The sequence below is a fragment of the Pholis gunnellus genome (genome assembly GCF_910591455.1).
Source record: "Pholis gunnellus genome assembly, chromosome: 2".
In the NCBI taxonomy this organism is placed as follows: Eukaryota; Metazoa; Chordata; class Actinopteri; order Perciformes; family Pholidae; genus Pholis; species Pholis gunnellus.
The window spans coordinates 20,531,371-20,555,233 of NC_136536.1; the positions used below are offsets into that span (position 1 = coordinate 20,531,371).

Below are 23,863 nucleotides of genomic sequence, written 5' to 3' on the forward strand. Positions count from 1 at the left end.
CTCACCAGTCACCCGGCTTGACCTCTGACATCCCCAGAGGGCGGACGAACTAAAGCGAAAGGAATCAATCAATATAAAGGGACACAGGACCTGATGTCACGGGGCTGTTAAGAACAGATAGTGGATCTTATTCCATTACTACGGGCAACAGTGAACCAGACAGCCTCCACACACACACACACACACACACACATGTCCAATGCCTCTGTGTCCTTAATGATATCATTAGGCAAAGTCTCCTCCACCCTCCGGTGTTACGACACCTCAGAGAGGAGCTTCATTAAAGACCGGCACAGTCCATGCTCCCTTTGTCCTTTAGCCCGTACAGTACAATGAATGGAAAAGTGAATTGACCTAATGAAGCTTTCGGTAATGCGTTTTTTTTCCCCTTCTTTCTTTCCTCTCATGTGTGCTCGTTGGCGTTCGAACGGACGGACGTGATTGGTGTCACGGAGGCCGTTTTGCCGCGTGCGCAGGTTTCCCCTCCTCGCCTCGTCTTGCCATATTTTCCACTCTCTCCGTCTCCCGCTCGCTCGTTACCGCCCCCGCCTTTCAAAGTAAAGGCTAATTTATAACGAGCACAGGTGCCATCCCTCCACCTCGAGAGAAACAAGCACGTCTTGTTGAATCAGCCTCAGTGCACGGTAGTGTCCGGGCCCTCCCGGTTGTTAGCCACAGAGAAAATATGCAGTGAGAGTGGAATGTGTTGTCATTTGATGAGCGCAGGCATGCCAAGCCACATTCAGAGGCATCGGGGAATGCAGGGAAGGAACCAGGCGAAATATGCGCGGGGCTCGGCACGAACAGCTGCCCGGGGCAACTAAATTGCCGTCGACCATATTGTTTTGCCGGATGGCAGGCAGGCACTGTTGGCAACCAGTTTTCTAAGAAAAAAAAAAAATGCATCTTCTGCTCTTTGGTGTGGAATCTTGTTCCCGGGCGAATGAGAAGAAGGGTTAATTAGCAGCAGAGGGGAAGCCGTACACTCTGAAGGGGCGGGCACTTCAGTAGGTGCACCTTAAGGACTCGCCACTGTTCCACCAGCTTCTGTTTGTCAATGCAGTCTGCCATTGAGGATTTGGTTCTGAATAAGTGCATCATGTTTTTGGAGGGTCAAGGTCCATAGCCAATCGTAATACAGCACGTGCAATTAGAATTGAACCCCTTTGGGATTTTTTTAATAACAAAAAAACGATTCATTTGTACCTCCCTTTTTTTCCATCTTGGCATTGCGCGTATTCTTCATTATATCAGTTCCTTCCTTACCCGTGCTATTTCTTCTAATGTCCCCTATATACATCTCTGCTGCTGATGAACATCTTCACCGTTCGGCCCTGAAAAACTGGTATTTGGTAAAGGCAGCGGGGGGAAAAAAGAATAGCTTTTACATTTTATTTATTTAACCCTCCCTGTCTACAAGAACAGAGTGTACCGTTGAACAAGGTTTTGTTGCAGGTTTTGTAGTAATTAATGTCAACTTGCTTTTTAAATTAGCCTTTAACACTGGTGGTTGTGCTCTGGAGCAGAAACCCAAACCACTCTGAATAACTCTGCGTCTCCACATTAGAGAGTGGCTCTTATCTGACACGAGTGAGAAATGACAGAGATTGTTCCTAAATATACTCCCTCTGCTAATGTGGAATCTAAATATAACAAGCTAGTCTTATTTCATCATATTTTATTTAATTTTGTCCATGTGCAGCTATGTGTGACAGACAGAGTGAGAGAGAGAGAGAGAGAGAGAGAGAGAGAGAGAGAGAGAGAACCATACAGGATTTCATTGTGATGTTATCCATTCTTGATAAAAAAAAAAAGAATGTCAAGGCTAAAATATGGGGCATAATTACACAAAACCATCATCATGCCATCATAGACAAATACAATATGGTGACCATTCTGTCAGATTTCGGGAACCAAGAGCCTGGTTGCCAGCCTGCCAACCATTTCATAAACTTCCAGCCCTGGTGTATGTCTGAGATGTGTGTGTGTGTGTGTGTGTGTGTGTGTGTGGGTGTTGCCTCACACTTCCTTTTACTGGCGTACATGAACCGGCACACACACATTGGTTCCCACAGTATGATGTTACCACCTGGCTCTGCATGTGAGCGTTAACGCATATGTGGAAATCTGCATACAGTTAGTGCTTGCGAGTGTGTGTGTGTGTGTGTGTGTGTGTGTGCATGCGTGCTTGTACTGTGGTTGTGGGTTTCGCGCACGCAGCTGTTATGTAGCGTAGCCGCGGCGGTGTGGGTCAGGATGGGCTAAGCGTTCCAAAGAGAGGAAATGAAGACAAATGAACAGAGTGGAGCTAAACACTCTTCCAGTCAGCTCCATACTACTTATCCTCGGCACCCCTCTCCTCTTTTATTTTTCTCCCCCTTTCCCTCCTTCCCTCCCTCTCCCTGAGAAAATATTACAAAGCCCTCGCAGAGAGACTCCCGACACGGTCATGGACTGTGCAAAAGCGTGGCAGTTTTTCTGTGTGTGCTACTCACACTCACGTCACTGGCAATTAATTCCACAGCGGCGGCTGGCGGGGGCTATCATTTACCCATCCACACTCAGTGTGTGTGTGTGTGTGTGTGTGTGTGTGTGTGTGTGTGTGTGTGAGAGAGAGCTTATGGCCTCCGAGGCGTAAAAGTTTGGGTTTTGATGGATAGGCAGCCGATGCCGCACTTTGATTTTGTGAAAATAACCCAATCATATGCTACATTCACCTTTCACGGCTATTAACAGGGAGAGGCAGTTATACAGCCGGTGACCGTTGGACAGCGATGGTGACAGGGTTTAAATTGAGCCGGGCTCCTCTGAAATACAGACACTCTCTGAGAGGCTCCATTCGCCTCTTTACTCTCTATTTGGACTGGCGCACAAGTAAGAAGTAAACCAAGGAGGAGGCAGAGAGAGAGAGAGCGAGAGAGAGAGCGAGAGAGAGAGAGAGAGAGGGGAGGTCACGATTTACAAGTCTGCCCCAGCCTTATTATTTTCTCTCTGGTTCACTGGGGTTGGGGGGGTGGAGTGGGGTGGGGGGTGTATATGGCCGTATTGATCAACAGGTCAGGGCTATTGATCAGAGAGGGGAGCGAGATGGGAGGAGGGGGAGGAAGGAGGTGCAGGAGGGAGGAGGGGAGGGGCATGATGGAGTGCTTATTCTGGGCAGGAGAGCGACTAGAGCCAGGAGGCTCGTGGGGTTCATTATGGACGGGTGCAAAACTAGGGCACCCACGGCTCAGTCGGCCCAGGCATCTCCCTCGAGGAGCCGCTTTCATCAACTCCTCTCGATGGGGCGAAGCTCCGCGCTCGATTCTCCCTGCAGGAGCTTTTCAGCCGGCCACATCAATAATAATCTATAGGCTTTAAGGGGAAGATAATACCCTTTACCTCCTGGATCTCAAATTCACTTCTGAATGGAGACATCAAGAAAGATCCCCCCGTCCTATTTTCACTCCCCCCCCCATATGGCTGCACTAATACCGACTGGCACAAGGCTAGTTGGCTCCGTTTTCCTGCTTTAAACACAATTCAATGCGCTTTCGCCGGGCAAAATTGCTAAATTCTTCTCCAACTCTTCCGAGGTCTCTCCAGTGACTACGGCTGCGCGTCTGTGGGCACCTCGTTGTGATTAGGCACAGCAATGAGGAGCATATGGAGGAGGCCGCCTCCCTTTTATCCAGTGCAGACCAGCTCAGCACTTGAGAGCTGCCGCTTCCTGGCTCGCCTTCCAAGCTCTCCCCAGGTTGTCTCTGAGTCTCATCCTGCCGCCATCTGCCACTGACTTGGGCTCTCTCCAGAAAATCCTGGAGAAAAAAAAAAAAGAAAAAGCGGAGCACCCTGGAGCCAGCGTGGAGGCCCAGTTTTCGTCTCCAGCTCTTTACTTTAAAGGGAAACTGCCGTCGGCTTGAAGCCGCCTCCGGCAGGAGCGACCGGCAAACATTGCATTCGGGTCACATGGGAATAACTGGCAGAACGATTCAACGATTCAAATCGTCAAATTGCCAAGCACTTCAACTAGTAAATTGAGCTCGTATTTTTAAGCATTAAGAACATTTGAACGTCTAGTAGGAACATTGCAGTTGTGTTCTGTGTATTTTATGAAACTGTAAAGGTTCATTTCTGTAAAATTTGCAATGAAAAACATAATTTCCTTGTTGGGGAAGTTCAGGGAAATAAAAGTAAATCAGCCCTTCGAGTAGTATTTACCATCTGAAAGCACCAACCCTTCCCCAGAACGCGTGAATGCAGAAGAGAAATCTCATAACAGTAGTTTCTCTGGCTCTTTGGCACCATTTGGGGGGGGGACATTAAGTGCGTTCCTTCGGGATACTGCGCTGCACCTCATCGTCCAGCATTGATTTGTAGTTCAACCGTAATTTCCCAATGTTAAGCTAAAATACACACTTATTGATTGAAGCACGGAGAGCCAACTTAGCCGCTCCAATCCGTTTCCCTCGATCGGCTTTCTTAACAGCCACTTACACTGTCGGGATCGTCCGGAGCCCCGAGCTATGGATGCAGTTATGATGGTTAACACCCACATAGAGCTGTCTGAACTGCACGAGGAAGAAAAAAAAAACAGCTGCTGTTTTAGACACAAAGAAATAAAATATAAGAAATGACACCTCTATAACTCTGTTACGAAGTGTTTGCTGTGAGAAAGAAGGTCTGAGGCAGCCTCACATAATCATACCGACATGAAGCCAGGAACAACGCTCGTAGATCTAGATTTGACCTCTCATAGAAAAGCACATCCTGGGCGAACACAACTTTTTAGCAACCCGATCTTATAAAAAAACGTTAAAAACTTGCGACCCTTAACCTTTTTGGCTGATAACCTCTGGGATGGGTTGCACTATCCCTCCTAAGGTACGTCTCTTTGGCTTTACGAGGTGACACCGACTGGCCCTGTGCAACGTCGGCCACGCCGCCTAGTTTTCTCCATAGAACCAGAGTGTGTTTGTCCTGGGAATGAAGCAGGGAGTATGTGTCTGAAACTCCCAAGCTGTGGCAGCGGTGACAGAGAGGCAAGCTTTTAACCTCCGCTGCTCCTCCTCACTCCTTTTTAATGGATGAAGTTAGAGGGAATGCAACGCTGATGAAACACTCGGCTGACGAGAGATGGAGCGAAAGGAAGTGGAGTGCGGGGGCGCGGAGAAGCCGAGGCGACGCTGGCTCTCGGCACTTCGGCGTAACGCCCGCGTGTTACATGCCTCAACGTGCTGGCATGGGGTCCTTCGTGGTCCATTTCCGCTCACGTTCTGCGCTGACGTCGTTCTTTGTGAGAAACCGTCCCTCACACTTCCCACACAATAGCCTATATTTGCAATTGGCAAGTGTGTGTGCATGTGTGCATTATAGGAAAAAAAAACCAAGTCTTTGTGCTCAGAGTCCATCCCAGGTCTCTGGGAGGTGACGGTAGGCTCAGACGACGAGCTCGCAGACGTGAACAAAAGAGGGCTCCTCTCCTTACAATGCTGGCTTAGCTGAATAATTGAATTCAGGAAGCGCCCCGGCAGCCATGCTGCTTCTCTTCATGTATATTGCAGACCAGCGGTAATCTGTTCTCGGGGAGCATCTCTGGCTGCCTGCTGTTGAGCTTGTGGAGAAGATGTGAGGTGACAGAATAGGGCTCTGTCACCAGCGCCTCCATTATTGATACGATTGGGGCCGAGGCAAGCTGGGGGAAGAGAGAACTGGGGGGAAAAAAAGAACTAAAACAACAGAAACACTGCAAAGCTAAAAAGTTTGTTCATCACCCACACGCAGCTTGGTGCCACCCCCCCCCCCATGTGACTCATTAGGAACAGCAAGGCACTACGATCGAGTCGATCACCTTCACTTCTTCATCCTCACTCCGTCTTTGCCTCTACCTTCCTTTGTTTCCTTGCTTCTTGTCCCTGCCTGATAAAGACAAACAGCCAAGTTGTGTTTATTTCCCCCTCTATTACCCTTCATGTATTTTTCTTCCATAACAAGCGTGATTAGGCAGATGTTCTAACTGTCAAAAGCTGTCATATTTCAGGCCTGATTAATGGAGACCCAACACCTGCCGTATTCTAAACACCTAAAAGATAAAAGTGTGAATAAGCGAGAAACGGGTGGAAGAGAGTGATCGGCGCGGTCAGATGCTGGTTAATTGCACTGCAGAATTCTATATGAGCCACAACTAATCATAACCCTCATTTAGATTGAGACTTAGATTTATTGATCCCATACTTGGGAAAGGAGAACACGTCTTCCTGGCTGAATTAAAACGATTACCAATAAATCACAGCATGCCGAACCCATTGTGAACACAATTCATTAGGGTCGCGTCGCAGGCCGATCACGCTCCCAAACCATGCCTGGGTTTTGAAATGTATTTTGGATCTTCTCTCAACAAGGTCTGCTGGCGTTTTTTTGCCGGTAACACTAATCGTCTTCTTGCTTCTTCACACTACATTTTGTTTGCTCGCCCTCTGGCGTTCCGGAGAATACTGCAACAAAAAGTGTTGAGCATAAATAGTCGGAGACTATAAGGAGGAGGATAAACAAAGCTTAACACTGCTGGCATACCTACAGAGCAACTGAACTTCCTGAAAACAAAAGCAAAATGAACCTGCGGAGTACATATTTGCGTGCGCTCACTGTTGCTTCTGTGTGTGTGTGGTTTGTTTTTTTGGATGTTTACACCTAATGCCATCGGGACTTCATTAAAATAAAAAAAGTACCCATAGCCAAGGGAGACTAGAAATAGCAACGACAAAACCTCAGAGCAGCAGCAGCAGCTGAGGGGACTGAGCAACAAAGTCAATATCTAAAGATCCAAAGGCTGATATATTTAAATGGTGACCTATTGATTTTAAAACAGATGTAAATATGGGCATTGAACACAACCAACCGTGCTGTTTTAAGAAGACACACAGTGGGTGCACATTTGGTGCTTCCTTTTTTTTAAAGGACCTATAAGGGAAATTGTCTCTGCGTCAAATACGCCACCATCTTCAGAGTATTTGCAGCTGGTGAGGATTCCATCACGCCTCAATGTACGAGGCACACAAGTTTTTAAAGTGGGAGGGATGTGAATTGTAGGTATTGTCCCTCGCCCTCTCATATTTCGCTTTAACCTCCCCTCACCTTTTTTTTTTCTTTCTTTTTCTCATCCTGTATTACTTTAATAAAAGCTCCTAGAGCTCCACAACCCTCCCCCGCATCTTGACTCTCTCTCTCTCTAAGAGAAGGCACAGCCTGAACTGCGCACGGCGAGGAGAGTCTGCCCCTTTTGGTAAATGCGTTCATCCCGCGCGTTAGCCGGGTCAGGGCCCAGGCACTCAGCTGTACGAGCGGCATGTGTTGCATTCAGGAAGCAGGAGGAGAGGGAAATTGATTGCCCGTCCTTTATGTGAGGGGAATTAGAACATGCTGTACACCGTCCCCCACATTCACAAAGACATGCTAGCGGCCGGCTCCAAGTGCAGACTAAAGCCACGGAGAAAACAAAAAAAGCTCCTTGCAGTTTGTTTTTGTCGATTTGTTCGTTCTGCCGTTGGAACGCCGCGGTTGACAAAGCAGGACAATAAAAAAGTTGTTTCCTTCTAAAAGAGTCTCTATTCTCCCTCTTTTTTTTCTTTTCACTTAACTGGTTTAAAGAAGCGATTCTTCTTGTATTGAGCCTGTACGGTGGGGGTGTTGCTTTGTGTGCAGATGTTGTCTTTATTCCACGCTGGGCGTTGTAGGATAGCAGGATCGATGATTGACTGCATTGGTCCCCTGAGGACCACTAACCAGAGATCAATAGAAGCCTTGTAGGTTGCTTTTTACCTTCAGATATTTTACCATTTATAACTGCTGCCCACCGTTGGGTTTATTCCTTAATTATGATTTTTGTTTTGTTTTTTTAACAATGGCTTCTGGACTGTTGCTGAACTGTTAATCAATACCACACTGAGATATGGCTGCTCTCCACACCTCCACACCAACTGAAGCCTCAGTGCTGCCATCATGAGACAATTAGATTTTCAAAATGAGATTCTCACCCCAAAGCGTTTAGCAGACAGAAAGTGATGGTGATAACTTCACAGTCATAGCAAATGAAAACTGCTTGACGTATACAGTATATGGGGGGGGGGGCAGTGGATCCATACAGAAGTTGCACAGGTGTGTGTGTGTGTTTACATATCTAAACCACCTGTGTGCACGACGGGAAGTTTCCATTCCGCTTCCGACCCGATGAGGCAAGGCTGCTCTGTGCCGGTTGCATCACTGGCTGTTCCCATAGCAACCAGTCCCCTTACTGCAAAAGGACATTTATAGAGAGTCTAAAGCCCTCTCATGGAGAGATGGAGAGAGAGAGAGAGAGAGAGACAGAGGGAGGAGAGGACTGTTAAAAGCCAGCCGGGCCGAGGAGCACATCTGTATTACTTAGCATCAGCTGAAAAGAAAGGCTCCCTTTATTAGGAAGTAAGTGGAAGATGTCCCTCAGGAGTGCTAGAGCGTAATGAATTTAGACTCATTCAACATTGATGCGATGTCGCTTCCGTGCCACCGAGCTGTGTCTCCCTCCATCAACTTCCGTTCCCTGATTCCCTGACAGCCAGGAGCAGTCACTAGTTGTACCCCTCGTTTGCAGAGTTAAATCTCATCACGGCACAATTGGCTTCACCTGAACGGGTTATTCAACACGTTTGCCATTTGAGCGCCGTGCCGATATTTCAGCCGCTATTCTTGTCACCCGTGTAAAGTTCAGGGACTATTAATTATTCATGCGCACCTTTCCTTTCCCTCTTTTTTTCCCCCCATCCTCAGCTCCTTTTACCGTCCAGCGCACTGGACTGCTGTGAAATAATTCAAAAATGTGACAGCCGCCTCCCCCGTCCCCTCCCCGTCCCCTCCTAGTCCCCTCGCCAGAGAATAGCGCTCCTTCCATAAAGTAGCCATTTTGAGTGTGTCACGGCGATTCTGTCAGGCCTTATTGGGTCTGAATGCGTTCATGTGTCGCTGCAACAGTCCATTTCTCGCTTTCTCACTTTGTTTGAGGTAAACGCAACAAGGCAGCAAAACAATGAAACTGATAGAGCGTTTCGGGCGCAAACACAGGCTGCTGGGACGTTCTCCTCACAGCGTAGAAACAATCTCAAAGTAATAGGAACTGCTGGTTTTGGGGGGCATATTTGTTGAATCTGTGTCCGTGTCAATCTGTGTTGAAAAGCAAGCGACTAGGACAAAATGTCATGCGCAATACTGTTATAAAACTGGGATTGAATTTGAGAGCACTTGATCTGTGTTGCTGTGAAACGGTCACTACAGAATGTAGCACGCGTGCTTTGATCCACCTAAGAAATGAACAGGTATGCACATCATCTTAGTCGCGCACTGAATCCTGAAGCGTCACAACTGGCAATGGGATTGGTGGAAGATTGCCAACCGGTGAACTATGCCAGACTTTCTTTCTTGTTTTTTGTTGTACAGCGCAAACCCTTTCCTTTGACAACCCACTGACGCATTGAACATTGACAAGGCTCCAACACCATGTCATCGTTAATGGCCGCGCCGTCCGGACTGGGGATGAAGTGTTACCTGCTGTGCACGACGTTTGCCTTGACAAAGCGCAAAACTGGACATGCTGTCTTTTCTCCCCGATGGGATTTTCTTCCTACGCTGCGAATATAAAAAAAAAAAGAAGCATGGTTGTGAAGCTTTTAACGCTGCTGGGCTGGAGGGAGATTACCTTACACACTTACATGGACTGCGGGCACATGTGTACACACACTCATTGCACTCAAAAAGACATTGCAAAGCTTTCAAGACAACCAAACGGTAAAACTGTTGAAATGTAGTTTTAACTCTCATCCTGATGGAGTCACTAGTGAGCGCAGTATAAAAACAGGTTGTGCAGCCAGCCATTAAGAAAAGGCATTATTTACTCTTTTTTTTTTTTTTTTACAAATCATCATATCAACTCAGCTGGAAGCTACTTTCTTGCTTGGACTCACCAGCAGAGTAGACTCTGTATACACACACACACACACACACACACACACACACACACACATACACACACTGTACACACCCAAACTACTTTCACTACTCAAGTGAGAGAAAATAATCTCCAAAGGTCATACCCATTAGTCCCAGTGGCACAGCATAGTGGTTCTCATTATAAGCACATCTGTTATCTGGAAACATCTGTATGGACGTTTGGTATGCTAGCATTATGTGGGTAAAGCTTTTAATTTGATATCGTATATAGAGTCAAGGCCTGTTTTTTTATTTGGACTACCTTTCAAATTTTAGACACTTAATATATAAATAAATAATTAAAATGGAAACTAAACTCAAACTCAATGCTGGAGCGCTCCCTTAAAAAGGTAATCCTTTCAGGGACAATCACCACTTAGGGGAACAATGTAGTCCAATAGATGCTAATCCCCATATGAAATCCCTGATCGTTACTGGTTCATTGGGATTGTTTGAAGTGTAGGAGGCTCTAAGACGAGGCCATGGGACCCAGAAAAACCTCTGGCCGAGAGCATTTATCGCAAAAGCAACGGCTGTGAAACGAATTACATATATTGAAACTTGAGCCTTGAGGTCGGACATACACTCAGATGCCATTTTATTAGGTACAACTAGGGAATGCCGTCTTGCTCGTTGGACCCGCAATGAATCCTGCCTTCATGAAGCTCACTCTGTTCTGTGGAGACTGTTTAAGAGAGGGGTTGATGCAACTTTGTGGTCATTTTGGAAGCTGTACTTTGCTGTGTCTCCAATATTTTGTCCACACCATCAATATCAGAGTAATTGTATTTTCAATAGCAACCACGCTTTCTATGCTATTTATATGTACGAGCAGTTTGCTAGGTGGCAGCTGGAGAAAACGCGCTAATGCTAATTCTAATGCTAATGCTAATGCTAATGCGATACAAGGAAGCGGGGGAAATGTTTTTGTTGTATGCGCGGGTTTGTGAAAGATGTGGCTTTCATTGGAATGAGTCCGGCACCATGTTTGGACACACCATTCATTATAATAAATACACCATTTAGCATTTATGCTAGCCTTTTCCTAGCTTAGCGACTATGCTGCCTTACTGCCTCCATTCTAAAATCAACTAGCCATAAATTCTACCAAAGAACCACTAACTTAAATCACATCAACATCACCTACACTGGACAAGATAAGGACCCGTGTGTGTAACAAAGGCAAAGAGCCAGAAGTCTGCTGAAGCACCTCTGCAGTAGATGTGTAAATGCTTTTTTACTTTAGTGCCTAAACACACATCGCCAGAGTGTGTGAACGCTTTGGGAAAAGCCTTGCATTGGCATCCAGGACATGTCCTCCGGATCCTCCTCGCCATTTTTGTTAGTGTGTCTGCACTTGTTCATATTGACTGCCACAGGTTTTCCCTAGGAAATCGGAAACTTTTTCTCGGGTAGCCTATCGGGAGGATTTCCCCCCGGAAAGAACTCCTAGTGCATAAGTATGCAGTTTGTACCCTCTGACCGACGCCTGCTCTTGAAACCTTCACTTTGACAGAGCCCTCAGCTCTGGTGTCGGCCTTTTGTCAGTCAGCTAAGCTCGAGGCTAGAGTGAGATTTTCTCTTAGGAAAACACTGCAGTAGAGATCTGGTTACAAACCACTGCTGGCATACATGATTCTGCTCCTCTCCAGGTGGTGTGTTCACTGTTTACAATGTGTATTTTGTCAATGACAACGGTAATCTTATTTGCTTTATTACCGGTGCTACCTATATATTGTTAAGAAACACGGCTGATACCTTTAAACCACATGGAGATTGATGTTCGGACACCCGCAACCTCTGTCTCTTGTGGGTTTTTTTTATTATTTTTTCCTGACATGCTATCAGACACCCTCCCTCGCTCTTGTACACATCTGACACAGTTCGATTGAATTTCTCCTCTTGCCGCTCTGCTCGCATGGCTTCGCCTCCGAGACACACGCTGACGCTCGCGTGCACGCTGACGCCGACGCACGCGCAGCGCACGGTGGGAAGTGATGGCAGAGCAGCGGGCCGGTCGTGACAAGGCCTTCATGCTAGCACCTGGCTGTGTGTGTGTGTGTGTGTGTGAGAGACACCTAATGCCTACACCTCTTAGATACACACATGCTGTCAGGAATACAGATGCATTCATGGATAGCTTCTCACACACACACACACACACACACACACACACACACCCTTCCATTTCCCCTGGTACAAAAGAGAGTGAGCTCAGGTAGCTGTCAGGCGCTCTCCCACGGGGGAACAGTAGGCAAGTCAAAAACAGCCTCCTCGCTTGTCACTCCGCGCACACACACACACACACACACACACACACACACACACACACACACACACACACACACACACACACACACACACACACAGTGCTTCGGTGTGAGGAGAGACACCAAATGAGATGCCTTGGGCAGATGCTGGACCAGTTGTCCATGCTGCACACAAGGAGTTTCATGTGTGTACATGTCTATCAGACATTCAGTACCGCAAAAAGCCACCTGCCAGCGAGTCCGAGTGGACATGCAGCCTTGCATTTAGTCTTTGCCTGGGAGCCACTGATAAGAAATAGCTGTGTGTGTGTGTGTGTGTGTGTGTGTGTGTGTGTGTGTGTGTGTGTGTGTGTGTGTGTGTGTGTGAGAATGTGGGACATGCATATCCCCAGCATTGACACTGGTAGTTCGCCCCTCCATCCTTTTTTTTTTTTAAAGTGGATTTTCATGTGCTTTCGTCCATTGATTTCCAATCAGGTTTGCTACCTGTGAGAGCCTGCCATCTCTTTTAACACTGAGGCGAGGACGTCACGCCAGCTGGCTGCCCAACAGCCCTCTCACTGGGCACAGAGCCACGGCAGCTGGGGGGTGCCACAACGCGGGCGAATTGCTCTCTAAGTTGATGTTGTGTGCGCACACGGGTCCTCCCCTGTCTGCTCCGCGTGTTCAGCGGCTTCCGACACACTTTACAGTCGGCAGGTTCTCACTCGATCGGAGCGAGTGGAGTCAGCGGGGACTTGAGCTTCAGAAGTCCTGAGAGTTGTTGCTGCTTGACTCGTGCAGCCTTGCAGCGGTTGGCTAACCTTGGTTCGTCTGCTTTGTTGCCGTCGCTCCACGTTTTCCTGGACGGCGGATCGCCGGTGTTTTCAAAGAGCGTTTTCAAAGGCGTCCGCCAGACTGCTGTCTGTGGATTGATTTTAATGTTGTTGCTGACTTTTTAGTTTAGTTTTTTTTTTTTTTACATTTAAGCTTTTCCAATTTCTGCAGTAGGCTCAGCACGCCCAACAACACACTGTGCTCGCTCTGCATGGGCGGATAGATTCTCCCCTGAATGAATTGAGAGCATCTGTTTGCTTTACGCCAGGATCACATTTAATCCCTCATGCATTTTTTGTTGCTAAACTGTGTAGAGTTCCGCACAAAGACGCACATTGAGCTTAATCCGCCTGATGTTTAAACATAAACTTTCTTTGCAGTCATTCGTGAAAACTGAGCACGTGAACTGAACAAAAAGCAACGTGCTCATTTGATCAGATGTTCCGGTATCAATCCTAACACCTTTTTTTTCCCTTCTTTCTTCCTTCCTGATTCTGGCAGGCTGCAGAGGGATGCTGTGTGGCTTCAGCGCTGTATGTGAGCGGGACCAGGCCGACCCGATCAAAGCCGAGTGTGTTTGCAAGAGAGTGGACTGTCCGTCCTTGGTGGCGCCTGTGTGCGGCTCGGATTCCTCCACCTACTCCAACGAGTGCGAGCTGGAGAAAGCCCAGTGCAACACACAGAGACGCATCAAGGTTCTGCGCAAGGGGCCCTGCTGTAAGTACCACCGCCCGCCTAGCGACCCACCACCCGCTCCTTGGGAGACAAAAAATGGGTTTATTTCCATAGAATTTATTGAGCAAACTCTGCTAACTTGGTGACGCATTTCCCATAACTTCCTCACAATAAAAGCATCCAGCTTGGAACGCCAAGCAGGACCAGCAGGAAAGGTTCAGTTTGTATGAACAATAACACACAGCTCCAACACGCCTGAAAGCGATCAGCAGTCAGTAAAATAAGGCTGATGTGTTGAAGTACAAACAGGAACACAGCAGCGGAGATCCAGGTAGAAGCTGTAAAAGTACTGAAAGCTGAACACAGAGATGTTTCTCTCCAGCACAGACACACATGAGTTTAGCTGCTGAGAGCACATCTAAGTTGAGGAGACGGTCACGGGTCGGCCGTGGTCGATCCCTGCTACCAAGCACGACCACAGCAGCGCGGCTATCATATTATATTTATGTTAGTGTGTGTGTGTGTGTGTGTGTGTGTGTGTGTGTGTGTTTTTTTTTAGGTTTTACCGTTGGTATATACAGGGATTTGGACATTTTGAGACATCAAATTGCTGCCTTTGATCCAGAAAAGGTGAATCCGAGAAAGTTCACTGAATCTAAAGCATTAACAGAAAGCAATCTGACCCGAGACTGACACTTTCCATTAAGCCGCTGTGAGAGTTGAATTTCAATGCCGTGAAATATAGGTGAATAAACCGCTTCAAGCGCGGCGAATGTAAGGGGGGGAGGGGGGGTTGAAGTGATGGACGCGGGACTTGGTGTGTTTTGATCTTTGGGACAGAAAACCAGCGCGGTTAATTGATTGAAACACAAAGGTCTCTGAGTGACACTAAATTGCGTGTTATTGTCAAGTAAAGGGACTCCTATTACACCCCGTGCTGACACAACAGGCTTTGCCTTCCTATCTTCATCCCCCAATAATAAAACACATTCCCCATTACGTCCAACCTTTTGTCTTTCCAACATGGCTGCGCTCCCGGTGCTTAAGCGCCGCCCTAACAAGCAGAAAAAAGTGTGCCACGCATCGCTCCCATTGGTAGCCATCCAGTGTGCGTTTTATCCCCTGGCCCCTGGCGGATGCCTAAACTCCTGCTGTAGCTCTCATTGCTTCTCTTTAGCAGAGCCCATCAAGATCCAGGGCTCCAAGGGGGGGGGGGGGGAGCGGATTCCTGCCAAAAGCAGCAGCCTCAGTAATAACCACAGTGTTTTGTCAGCGTCGTGCTCCGCCCGCCAGTGTGGACCCGCCGCTAATTCCAGGGGTCTGATTACAGTGCCGGCTCGGACCCGGCACTAATAACAAGCTCGCTGACTGGCTCACCACTGGCGGAGAGGAAATAAAGAGATGTAAAGGACAGAGCGAGGACAGGGGGAGGGGGGGGGACAGAGACAGCAGAGAAGCATCTGGAGAAGGATGGAAGGAAATTATGTTGAGAGAGAAATGAGATATGAAACATTTAGTGTACGAGGGGGACGCAAGAGCAAGTGAGCGAGGGATTGAGTGAGTGAATAGGTGAACAGAGTACAGGGCTAGATGGAATCCAGGGAGAGAAAGCTGTGCGAGTGCTGTAATGATGGTTTATGGAGGGTTTAGGCCATCAGAACCACCATAATTACCACGGGCAACAACAGCAGGCAGTCACGGGGAAAAAAAACAAGCCCAAAGTAAAACATGATAATAATGATCACACTAATGATAGTATTGCTGATAATAACAACATGCTCACCAGCAGGACAGAGGCTTTCTCTTTTATAATGTCTCATCCGGAGCACCGCGAGTGTTCTTTTTTTTTTTAATAGCCCTATGTAATTGATGCTAATTGTAAGGCAATTTATATCTCAACTTTTTCATGTAACCCTTGACTTTGACTGCTTTTCAAAGAACACAGAGTTCTTTGGGAGTGGAAAGGCCTTTACACACCAGGGCTGTTTTTTTTCTTTGTGCGATTACTTTGCTCGTCAGTATATTCTGCTGTTTTTGTCACAAATACTTTCACACTGAATGCAAGTATTACACAGCAAAAAAAAGCGTTGTTCTTTTGGGCTTTCGCACAGCAAATAAAGGCATCGATAAAGGCATTTATCAGGCATTTATCACGTTTTGTACGGAACGGGTTGAATTGCGCCTATTATGTATTCAAGAAACATCAAGGAGGCTCCTTAGTCCAATCCAAGACGGCAAACTTTATCACTGCTTTCAACGTTGACAAATGCAGCGCAGACCAAATCCACTCCCTTTTTACCTTTCCCAAAAAAAAGCCCTTGACGTATAATATTCGTATTTTCATGTCATTTATTCGTACCACGTGTGTGGTCTGGATGTTTTTAAGTAAGAAGTCTGACGGGAAAATATTCAATCTGCACAACTGCCTTTGAAAGATTTGTTAAACAAAAGGGAGAATACAGTAAAGCTTATTTACCAACCTGCTGTGTTGTTCATACTTTCACCTCCATTTAGTTTAACGCAATACCCAAATATTATGATCTGTAATGCATCAATGCACAAATGTTCAAAGAAGCAATTATGAAAGAGAAAAAAACAACCAAAATATGAGTTTATATCCTTCATGATTATCCAAGCAAACATAACACATTTAATCAGATTATTACAATAACATTTAAGGATCCATACAGCACGTTTACCAAAAAATATCTAATAATTAATTTAATATAAAACCTCATGAGGTAACATTGTCAAACCCACAGACATGAAATAACATTGTAATAAAGTCTTGGGCAGATTGCCTGGCTAGCGTTAGCGCTAGCTTGGCTACCCCTGTTGGTCACATGACCTTGCAAGTCCCTCAAAAGTCTCCCACTTGATCACCAAATCAATGACGGCCATTTAGACTCGACGTCAGGCCTAAATACTTACCGTTCCAGTGCAGACTCCACCATGACATGATGTAGGCGCATTGATCTGGGAAGGCCTCAAATCTTTTCTGTGATTAATCTTTGGGCAAAAATGGTAACTGCTGTGAAAAAAACGGTGGTGAGTGGAACGCTTTGTTGTGGCCGAGTACACTCGAGGAGGTTTTAAAACGGCATTCACGCAGGTGAAACGCACTCCTTTCATTGGTCGATCTCACAGGACCACACGCGACTCCGTATGTCGAAAAAGCTGCCAGCTGACCTTAAAAGTCGAAACCGTTTTATTAAACGGAGATGGAATTTTAGTGATGCTGCACACAACGTGAACACTTACCTCGCTGCCATATGTAGGTAGGCCAGCCGGCCGACCTAAGAATCGAAAAGGATTTAATGAATGTAGCAGGATGAATCATTCAGCCAGGTTGAAAGCTTTGCTTTTGAGATTCATCAGGTTGTACGGCTGAATTGAAGGCTATTTGTATGTAGTGGTGAAAGGTACCAGAGTGTAGGGTGGTATACGTGCATGCGTGTGTGTGTGTGTGTGTGTGTGTGTGTGTGTGTGAAAGAGAAAGAGGGTGTTAAGAGGTCAGGGGAAGCAGAGTGACAGGTTCTCATTCTCTTTCTGCCTCCAATAAATTCAGCCCGGTACAAAGGGTGTGGACAGGTCAGTCTGGCTGAGATCATGGAGTTGTCAGGGCTGATGGCGGAAGAGAGAGAGAGAGAGAGAGAGAGAGAGAGAGAGAGGTAAACATGGGAAGGAGGCAAAGCGGGAGACGGCGCGAGGAGAAGGAGCTGAGAGAATGAGAGAGCTTTTTAACTTTAAGAATAGTGTGGGCGGTTGGATCGGTGCTTTTCGTGCGGAGCCTCGTTTGACTCATTCGATTTGAATGGTGGGTTCTCATTGGGGTAGAAGCCGCCGTGTTCAATTCAAATCAAACTCGGGAGTCTTATCTGGCACTCAGGAGTGCAACCATGGCAGATGATCCCCTTATTTATTTTTAAAAAGGGACCGGAGCTGTATGGAGCGTGTTGTTATCACTACGTACGAGTCTGAGGCTGGGCCACTTGCGGCCACATGTTACTCAGCTCTGTAATGTTACATACATCTTTAATGTCCTTCTCTATCCGCACATTCTTATGGAAAATTGTAGCTTAATACAACCTCATTCTGGTTACCTTCTCCAAGGAGGTTATGTTTTTGGTTGGTTTGTCTTTTTGACAGCGGGAAATTACGGAAAAACTACAGGACCGATGAAACTCTGCGGAAGGGCGCCACATTTGGAATTTGGTGGAGATCAAGTGTTGTTGTTTGCCATTGTTCCTATTGGTAATACCATTGTATTCACCATGGTAATTCTTGTGATTTGGGATTGGCATTTGCCAACTTTGCGTTGAAGCACAAAGCGTGCGCCGTCATGCCGTCTCTCACCTAACGTATTTCGAAAAGAGAAACGGAAGGTAAACAGTAATGTTAGCGACCAAACTGGCATCAATCCTTCCCAGTTTACGGACCAACTCCCTGAACTGTCTCCAACTTCACTTCCCTTTTTTCCTGTGCAAGGGGGGGCTTACCGCTGTAGCAATGTCACCGTGATCCCAGTCCCTCCCCCGCCGGCAGGTGCCCATATACATTCCCACTCCCACGGTTCAGCTTAGCTCAGTTTGGCATAACAGAGTAAAAAAACAAATCCCCTTTTAACCTCCATGCCATTAGCTCTTCACTCATAACGTTGAACTGGCTATTACAACATTTAAGTGCCGTGGTAACGGTGTAACTCCCCTTCTGAGGGCGGGACGGAACGACCCACGCGTCGTTGAGGCGTGGGCACTTAGTCGCCCCGGCGCTCCGCTCTAATATCCACATAACCTGGCCCTTAATGGTCCAGGACCAGCTCGACGCCAGCTTCCTCATTATCCTCCTATTGTTCCAGATGGATGCTTTACGATGGGCGGGGTTACATCTCTTGACGGTCGAGAGCGCAGTCGGCGAGCAGATAATAGCCTCCGATGCATTCGAAAATGAAAAGGAGAAGCCGCGTTCCAATTGGCCCAGCAGGAGTCCCCAACAACACGAGAAGAAGAAGAAGAAGAAGAAGAAGAAGCAGTCAGTTCAGAAAAGAAAGAACTCTGAGGCAGAGAGAGAGAGAACCAGCCAGCAGAGACAAGCGACGTGTGTGTGTGTGTGTGTGTGTGTGTGTGTGTGTGTGTGTGTGTGTGTGTGTGTGTGTGTGTGTGTGTGTGTGTGTGTGTGTGTGTGTGTGTGTGTGTGTGTGTGTGTGTGTGTGTGTGTGTGTGTGTGCGCGCGCAGTCGACTGGGGAGCGTGCACCGTGTTGGCTCTCCTAATATTGGACTTGAGAGCGGAGTGGTAAATACACTCCCTCTCCCAGAGAGAGAGAGAGAGAGCCACAGAAGTGCTGCAGAACTCATCTTGTGTGGCCACTCTAGTGGAACATGGACTTTTCATTCTTTTCTTTTTCTTCTTGGAGGAGGGCAACAAGTAATGCAAAAAATAAATAAAGAAGTGGTGTGTGGTGGAGGTGACTGGGGTTCGAGAGAGTGATCAATGGAGATTGATTTTGTGTGTGTGTTCTCGAGAGTTGGCCATAAGCGCGGCCCGCTGCCTCCTCCTCTATCAGTCTCTCTCTCTCTCTCTCTCTCTCTCTCTCTCTCTCTCTCTCTCTCTCTCCCCCTCTCTCTCTCTGTGCTTTATCTCTCCAGCACCGACACACTCTTGTGTCCTCCGCAGTGAAAGGAGAAAGGCATCAGCGCACCACACCTGCTGCTCTGTCTGCTCTAACATACTGCGCGCAATCAGACCCAATGCGGGGCGGATGTGAACCTCTCCGTCTTCAACACAAAGTACGCGGTGCGGCTTCACGGGCAGAATTCAGCGCCGTTCAGAGATTTGATGCCGTCGCATTCGTTTTCTGTATTTATTACTTGAAAGGCTCGAACCCGTCTCGTATACAACTGTCTCGCGCTCGCAAATACGTTTTGGTAGCAGCCACACAATACCGCCGAGATTTCATTTTCTATCACCGTAATGAGGGAATATTTATATTAAACAAATCTGTAAAACGTTTATTGGATTTAGATTTTCTTCCCCCTCCAATATCCACCCCTGGCAACTAAAGCATGATTAACATTTTCATGATTATGCTTTGAGAACTCAAAGCACCTGGTTAATGTTTGTAAAGTCTCTGGTGTCAAAGTAAACGTAATCCCGGCAACAATTACCTTTCCGACTAAATAAATGTCTTCGCCAAAAGCACATTGGTCCTTATCCGTGAGTCCTCTGTTGGGATATATTTGCAGATATACACAATTTAACCATAGTGAATATCCGTTTTTTGCGCTTGCTTTTGCAGAACACGCCGCGGCGCTGTTTTGCCGTATCGAATGTGTTATTTTAAACTAACCTGCTGGATTTAGATGCTGGCAAGTTAAAGGAACACCTGAATAAATGAGATTTCGTCCCCGGCACACACACACACACACATTGAATGTTTTCATGAGTACGGAAATGATGTGAATCACAGCACCAATACAACACCTGTGTGACACTTTGGAGAAACATGTGAGACAGCTCATCATATCCACACATCTGTGAAGGTGTGGTGGACCGACACCTTGCTGAGACGGTTTGTCGTCGTGTTTCTCTCACCTTCTTCATTCCCCCCCCCCCCCACCCCAGAGAAGCTAATGCCGTCTCTGACCTGAGCTTGTTACCCCAGTTGCTCTCTTTGTCTTTTGTCTGGTGCTGGTGCGGCTGGTTGTTAAGGTGTCTGGGCCGGTGCCAGTTAAAGCCCTGATTTATCCCCTCGTAGGGCCCAAGGCTGGCAGGGAGGGAAGCTTTTAGGAAATCTCCTGCAAGCGAAAGCCTCGTTCTGGAGCCGAGCTGGAGCGAGTCGGAGATGAAAGCCAGCCTGCTTTATTCCTCCTTGACCTCCACATACCCTCTTCCACTTCCTCTTCCTCCCCTTTTCCTTATACTTCTCTCTTTGCTCGTGCTGCGGTGATCTCTCTTTCGCTGCCCCGGTGACACGCCCGGTTGCCCCCAGTGACAATGGACCGGTGGTAATGGCTGTAGATGGTGGAGATAACAATGTTCTGCACAGTCATCTCTACCTCTCCTTTCCTTCTTCACTTCCTCCCTCCAATGTTCCCTCTTTCTTTTGGTCTTTTCCCCTTATCTCCCTCGTTAGTTATATCCCTCCAATATCTTTCTTCCCTTTTCCTCCCTCCCTTCCTTCCTCACTCCCTCCACCTCTTCTTCTCACCTCCTCATCTCTCTTTGTTTAACCCTCCTTTCCCTTCCTCCCTTTTTACCTCTTCCTATTGAGTCCATTCTACTTCATGTCTCTCTCGTTTCCATCCCTCCATCCTTCACTGTTTGACCAGCCAAAAATAGCTCTGCTAAGCTCCGGCCGCTCCTTAACTTTCTGTCTCTCTCCTTCTCGTTCTCTCAGTCCCTTCCCTCTCTTCCATTTGCCTCTTTCTCTTTCTTGCTGCTACTCTCATCAGTAGTAACACGCACACACACGCACACGCACACACGCACACGCACACACACATACAGAGTAATCAAATTCCTCCGGGGTGATTGCTGAACACATTTATGTGCACGCACACACAGTCACACACGCACACAGGGCGAGAGGTCATTGTAAATAACTGGGTTTTCGTGCTTTCATTTCCTTAGGGCATTGACTCTTGCTTGGTATTCATAACCATAACATGCAGAACCTGACAGACGGACTGTGTGTGTGTGTGTGTGTGTGTGTGTGTTGATACTGTTTTTATACACCCATGCATGTACACACATCCCAGACGTACTTAGTGAAATATACGCACACTCTAGGCATTTTGCAAACAGATAGAATGAAAAACATACATTCTTGTTATCGTCCTTCGCCACACACACACACACACACACACACACACACACACACACACACACACACACACATAAAGAGATGATAATGGGCTTTGCTGGAATCCTCCATCCATCTCTACTCGCGGTTCCACTCGTCTGCGTCCACTGATACTTGTAAGACAAATCCTGTCTTCTTCTTCTCTCCCTCTCTCTATACAGCGTTCGCCTCTCTTAAACCTGCAGGCGAAATAACGGTTATCTGCGCACACACACACACACACACACGCATGCACACGCGCACACCTGCTAATACCAGACAAGGGGTTGTGTTTTGAGACTTTTTAATGTATTTATGCATTTGGCATCTACTGAATAATACATGGTTATTTGTTTTTTTCCCTGTGCACACTTCGGAGGACATGGAAAGGAGTAAAAAAAATGATAAAAGCAAAGCGGTGTTGAAAATATGAGGATAACTACCAGCTCAGCAGACAATAGTGGATATTTCATTGTATTTGTGTGGAACAAGAATGGCGACAACTGTCACGAGCCGGATTTCTAAAGAATAGCTGTGTCTGTATTGGCTTGGTTTCTGTACGATTTGTGTATTTATATATATCTTATATATGTGCATGTGTGTGTGTGTGTGTGTGTGTGAGTGTGGCGTGTCACACAATGTATGTCCTCATATAAACCAAACTTTCTTTCTGTAAATTCCAAACAGTCGGATGCTTTATTGGCGTGAAGAGACAGAAAGAGACATAGATATCTATCTGTATTCTTAACTGCACCTTTACACTCAACACCTTTCGGTACACACACACACACACACACACACAACCACTCCTGCCTTGCTACTTGTTTGAGGGCCCTCCATCGACTGCACTCACCCTCCCAGACTAATGCTGTGTTCACATTGTGGCAGCAGAGGGCAATTGAGACGGCCCTCGAATTCAATGGGAGATTGATTGTAAATTCCACCTCATTTTTCAAATGATCAAACAGATGTTAGACTTTCAGAGGTTTTACCGTCTTCCGGTCTTGAGATATTCAGCCGCATGGACGCAGTGGTGTGTGTGTGTGTGTGTGTGTGTCGTGTGTGCAAATGTGAATCAGCCTTGCGTCGTCCCGTCTCACGGCCGAGATGAACTGGTGCAGCGGTTATCGATCCAGCTCATCGGGACCCGGAGTCCTGCTGCCGCTGTTCGTGTCGGTGATCTAATGAGACGCTGTTTGCACCTGGGTTGGAATGTGAATGTGTTTAAGTGAGTGGAAGGAGAGCAACCCAGCAGTCTTTAGTCCTCCAGAGCGGGACGGAGGGGGGCTGAAGGAGAGAACATGGGGAGAATTAACTCTTTTTTTTTTAGCTGCTAACAAAAAGCTCCAAAAATGTCCGCGTCTTGCATTTTTTTTAATACACAAACAATATCAACGCTAACCCAAGCTGGTGACAAACTGGCTTCCTGTGGCGGCTTCACAATAAACGCCTCTCCGTGGGTGTCGCTTTGTAATGCGCTCCCCTGCAGTAGGAAACGTTTGCTCCGCATTAGCAGTAACTTCCCAGAGCTCAGCCATCAGTTCACCGTGAGGGTAACATAAATGTGACAAAAAAAAAAAAAATGACTTGCCTGTGAATCACATGTGCTTGCGCGGATGATTTTGAATGCCACGTGGCAAATGGCGGACTCCGCCAGTAACAATGAAAACGTGTGATATGAAGAGGTGAATACAGAACAAAAAACATGTTGGTGTTTCTCAACAAAATGCAGCCATAGTTAGTAAAACAAATGCAGTTTCGTGGATTACAACTTTAAAATGATCCATTGGAGAAAAGCAATGATTATTATTAACATTACTATTCTTTTATGCTAGCTACTAAAATAGCTGGTTTTCTTTTCATCATTTAAAAATTGTTCCCATCGTCCCATAAAACCTTAGTCGTTTCCTAACTGGCAGCATGGCACCACCTTCCCTAAGACTTAAATTCATTCATTTTGAAGAACCTGACTTGTTGTACAAAACACGTCACAGTGAGTTGCTCTCACACCCGGGGGCCACCAGTCCTCCCTGCCTTTTTGTTTGTCTCAGTGGAGCACGCCCATTCGTGAAGACTTCCTCTCTGTCGTGTGTCCTGACACAATGTCCTGTTTATAGTGGAGTTACACAAGCAAGACGCCATTCCCATGCTGTTTGTCAGTGGATTGAATAGGTCAGTTTCATAGTCTTCATCAGAGTCACTTGACTCGGGATGCTGGCCGCGTGACTCTTTCTCTCTGGCAACAAGGTGAACACTACTTTCTTCATT

The 23,863-nt window shown here is 46.8% G+C and overlaps 1 protein-coding gene across 1 annotated transcript in view; it reads left to right on the top strand.

The window, feature by feature from the left end:
• Positions 1–23,863, top strand: part of agrn (agrin) — a gene marked incomplete at its 5' end in the record, with an annotated part of 139,563 nt that overhangs the window by 27,681 nt on the left and 88,019 nt on the right. Inside the window, one exon of the mRNA XM_079176891.1 lies at positions 13,518–13,796. Coding sequence (XP_079033017.1) covers positions 13,518–13,796 — 279 coding nt within the window. The remainder of the gene's footprint in view (positions 1–13,517; positions 13,797–23,863) is intronic.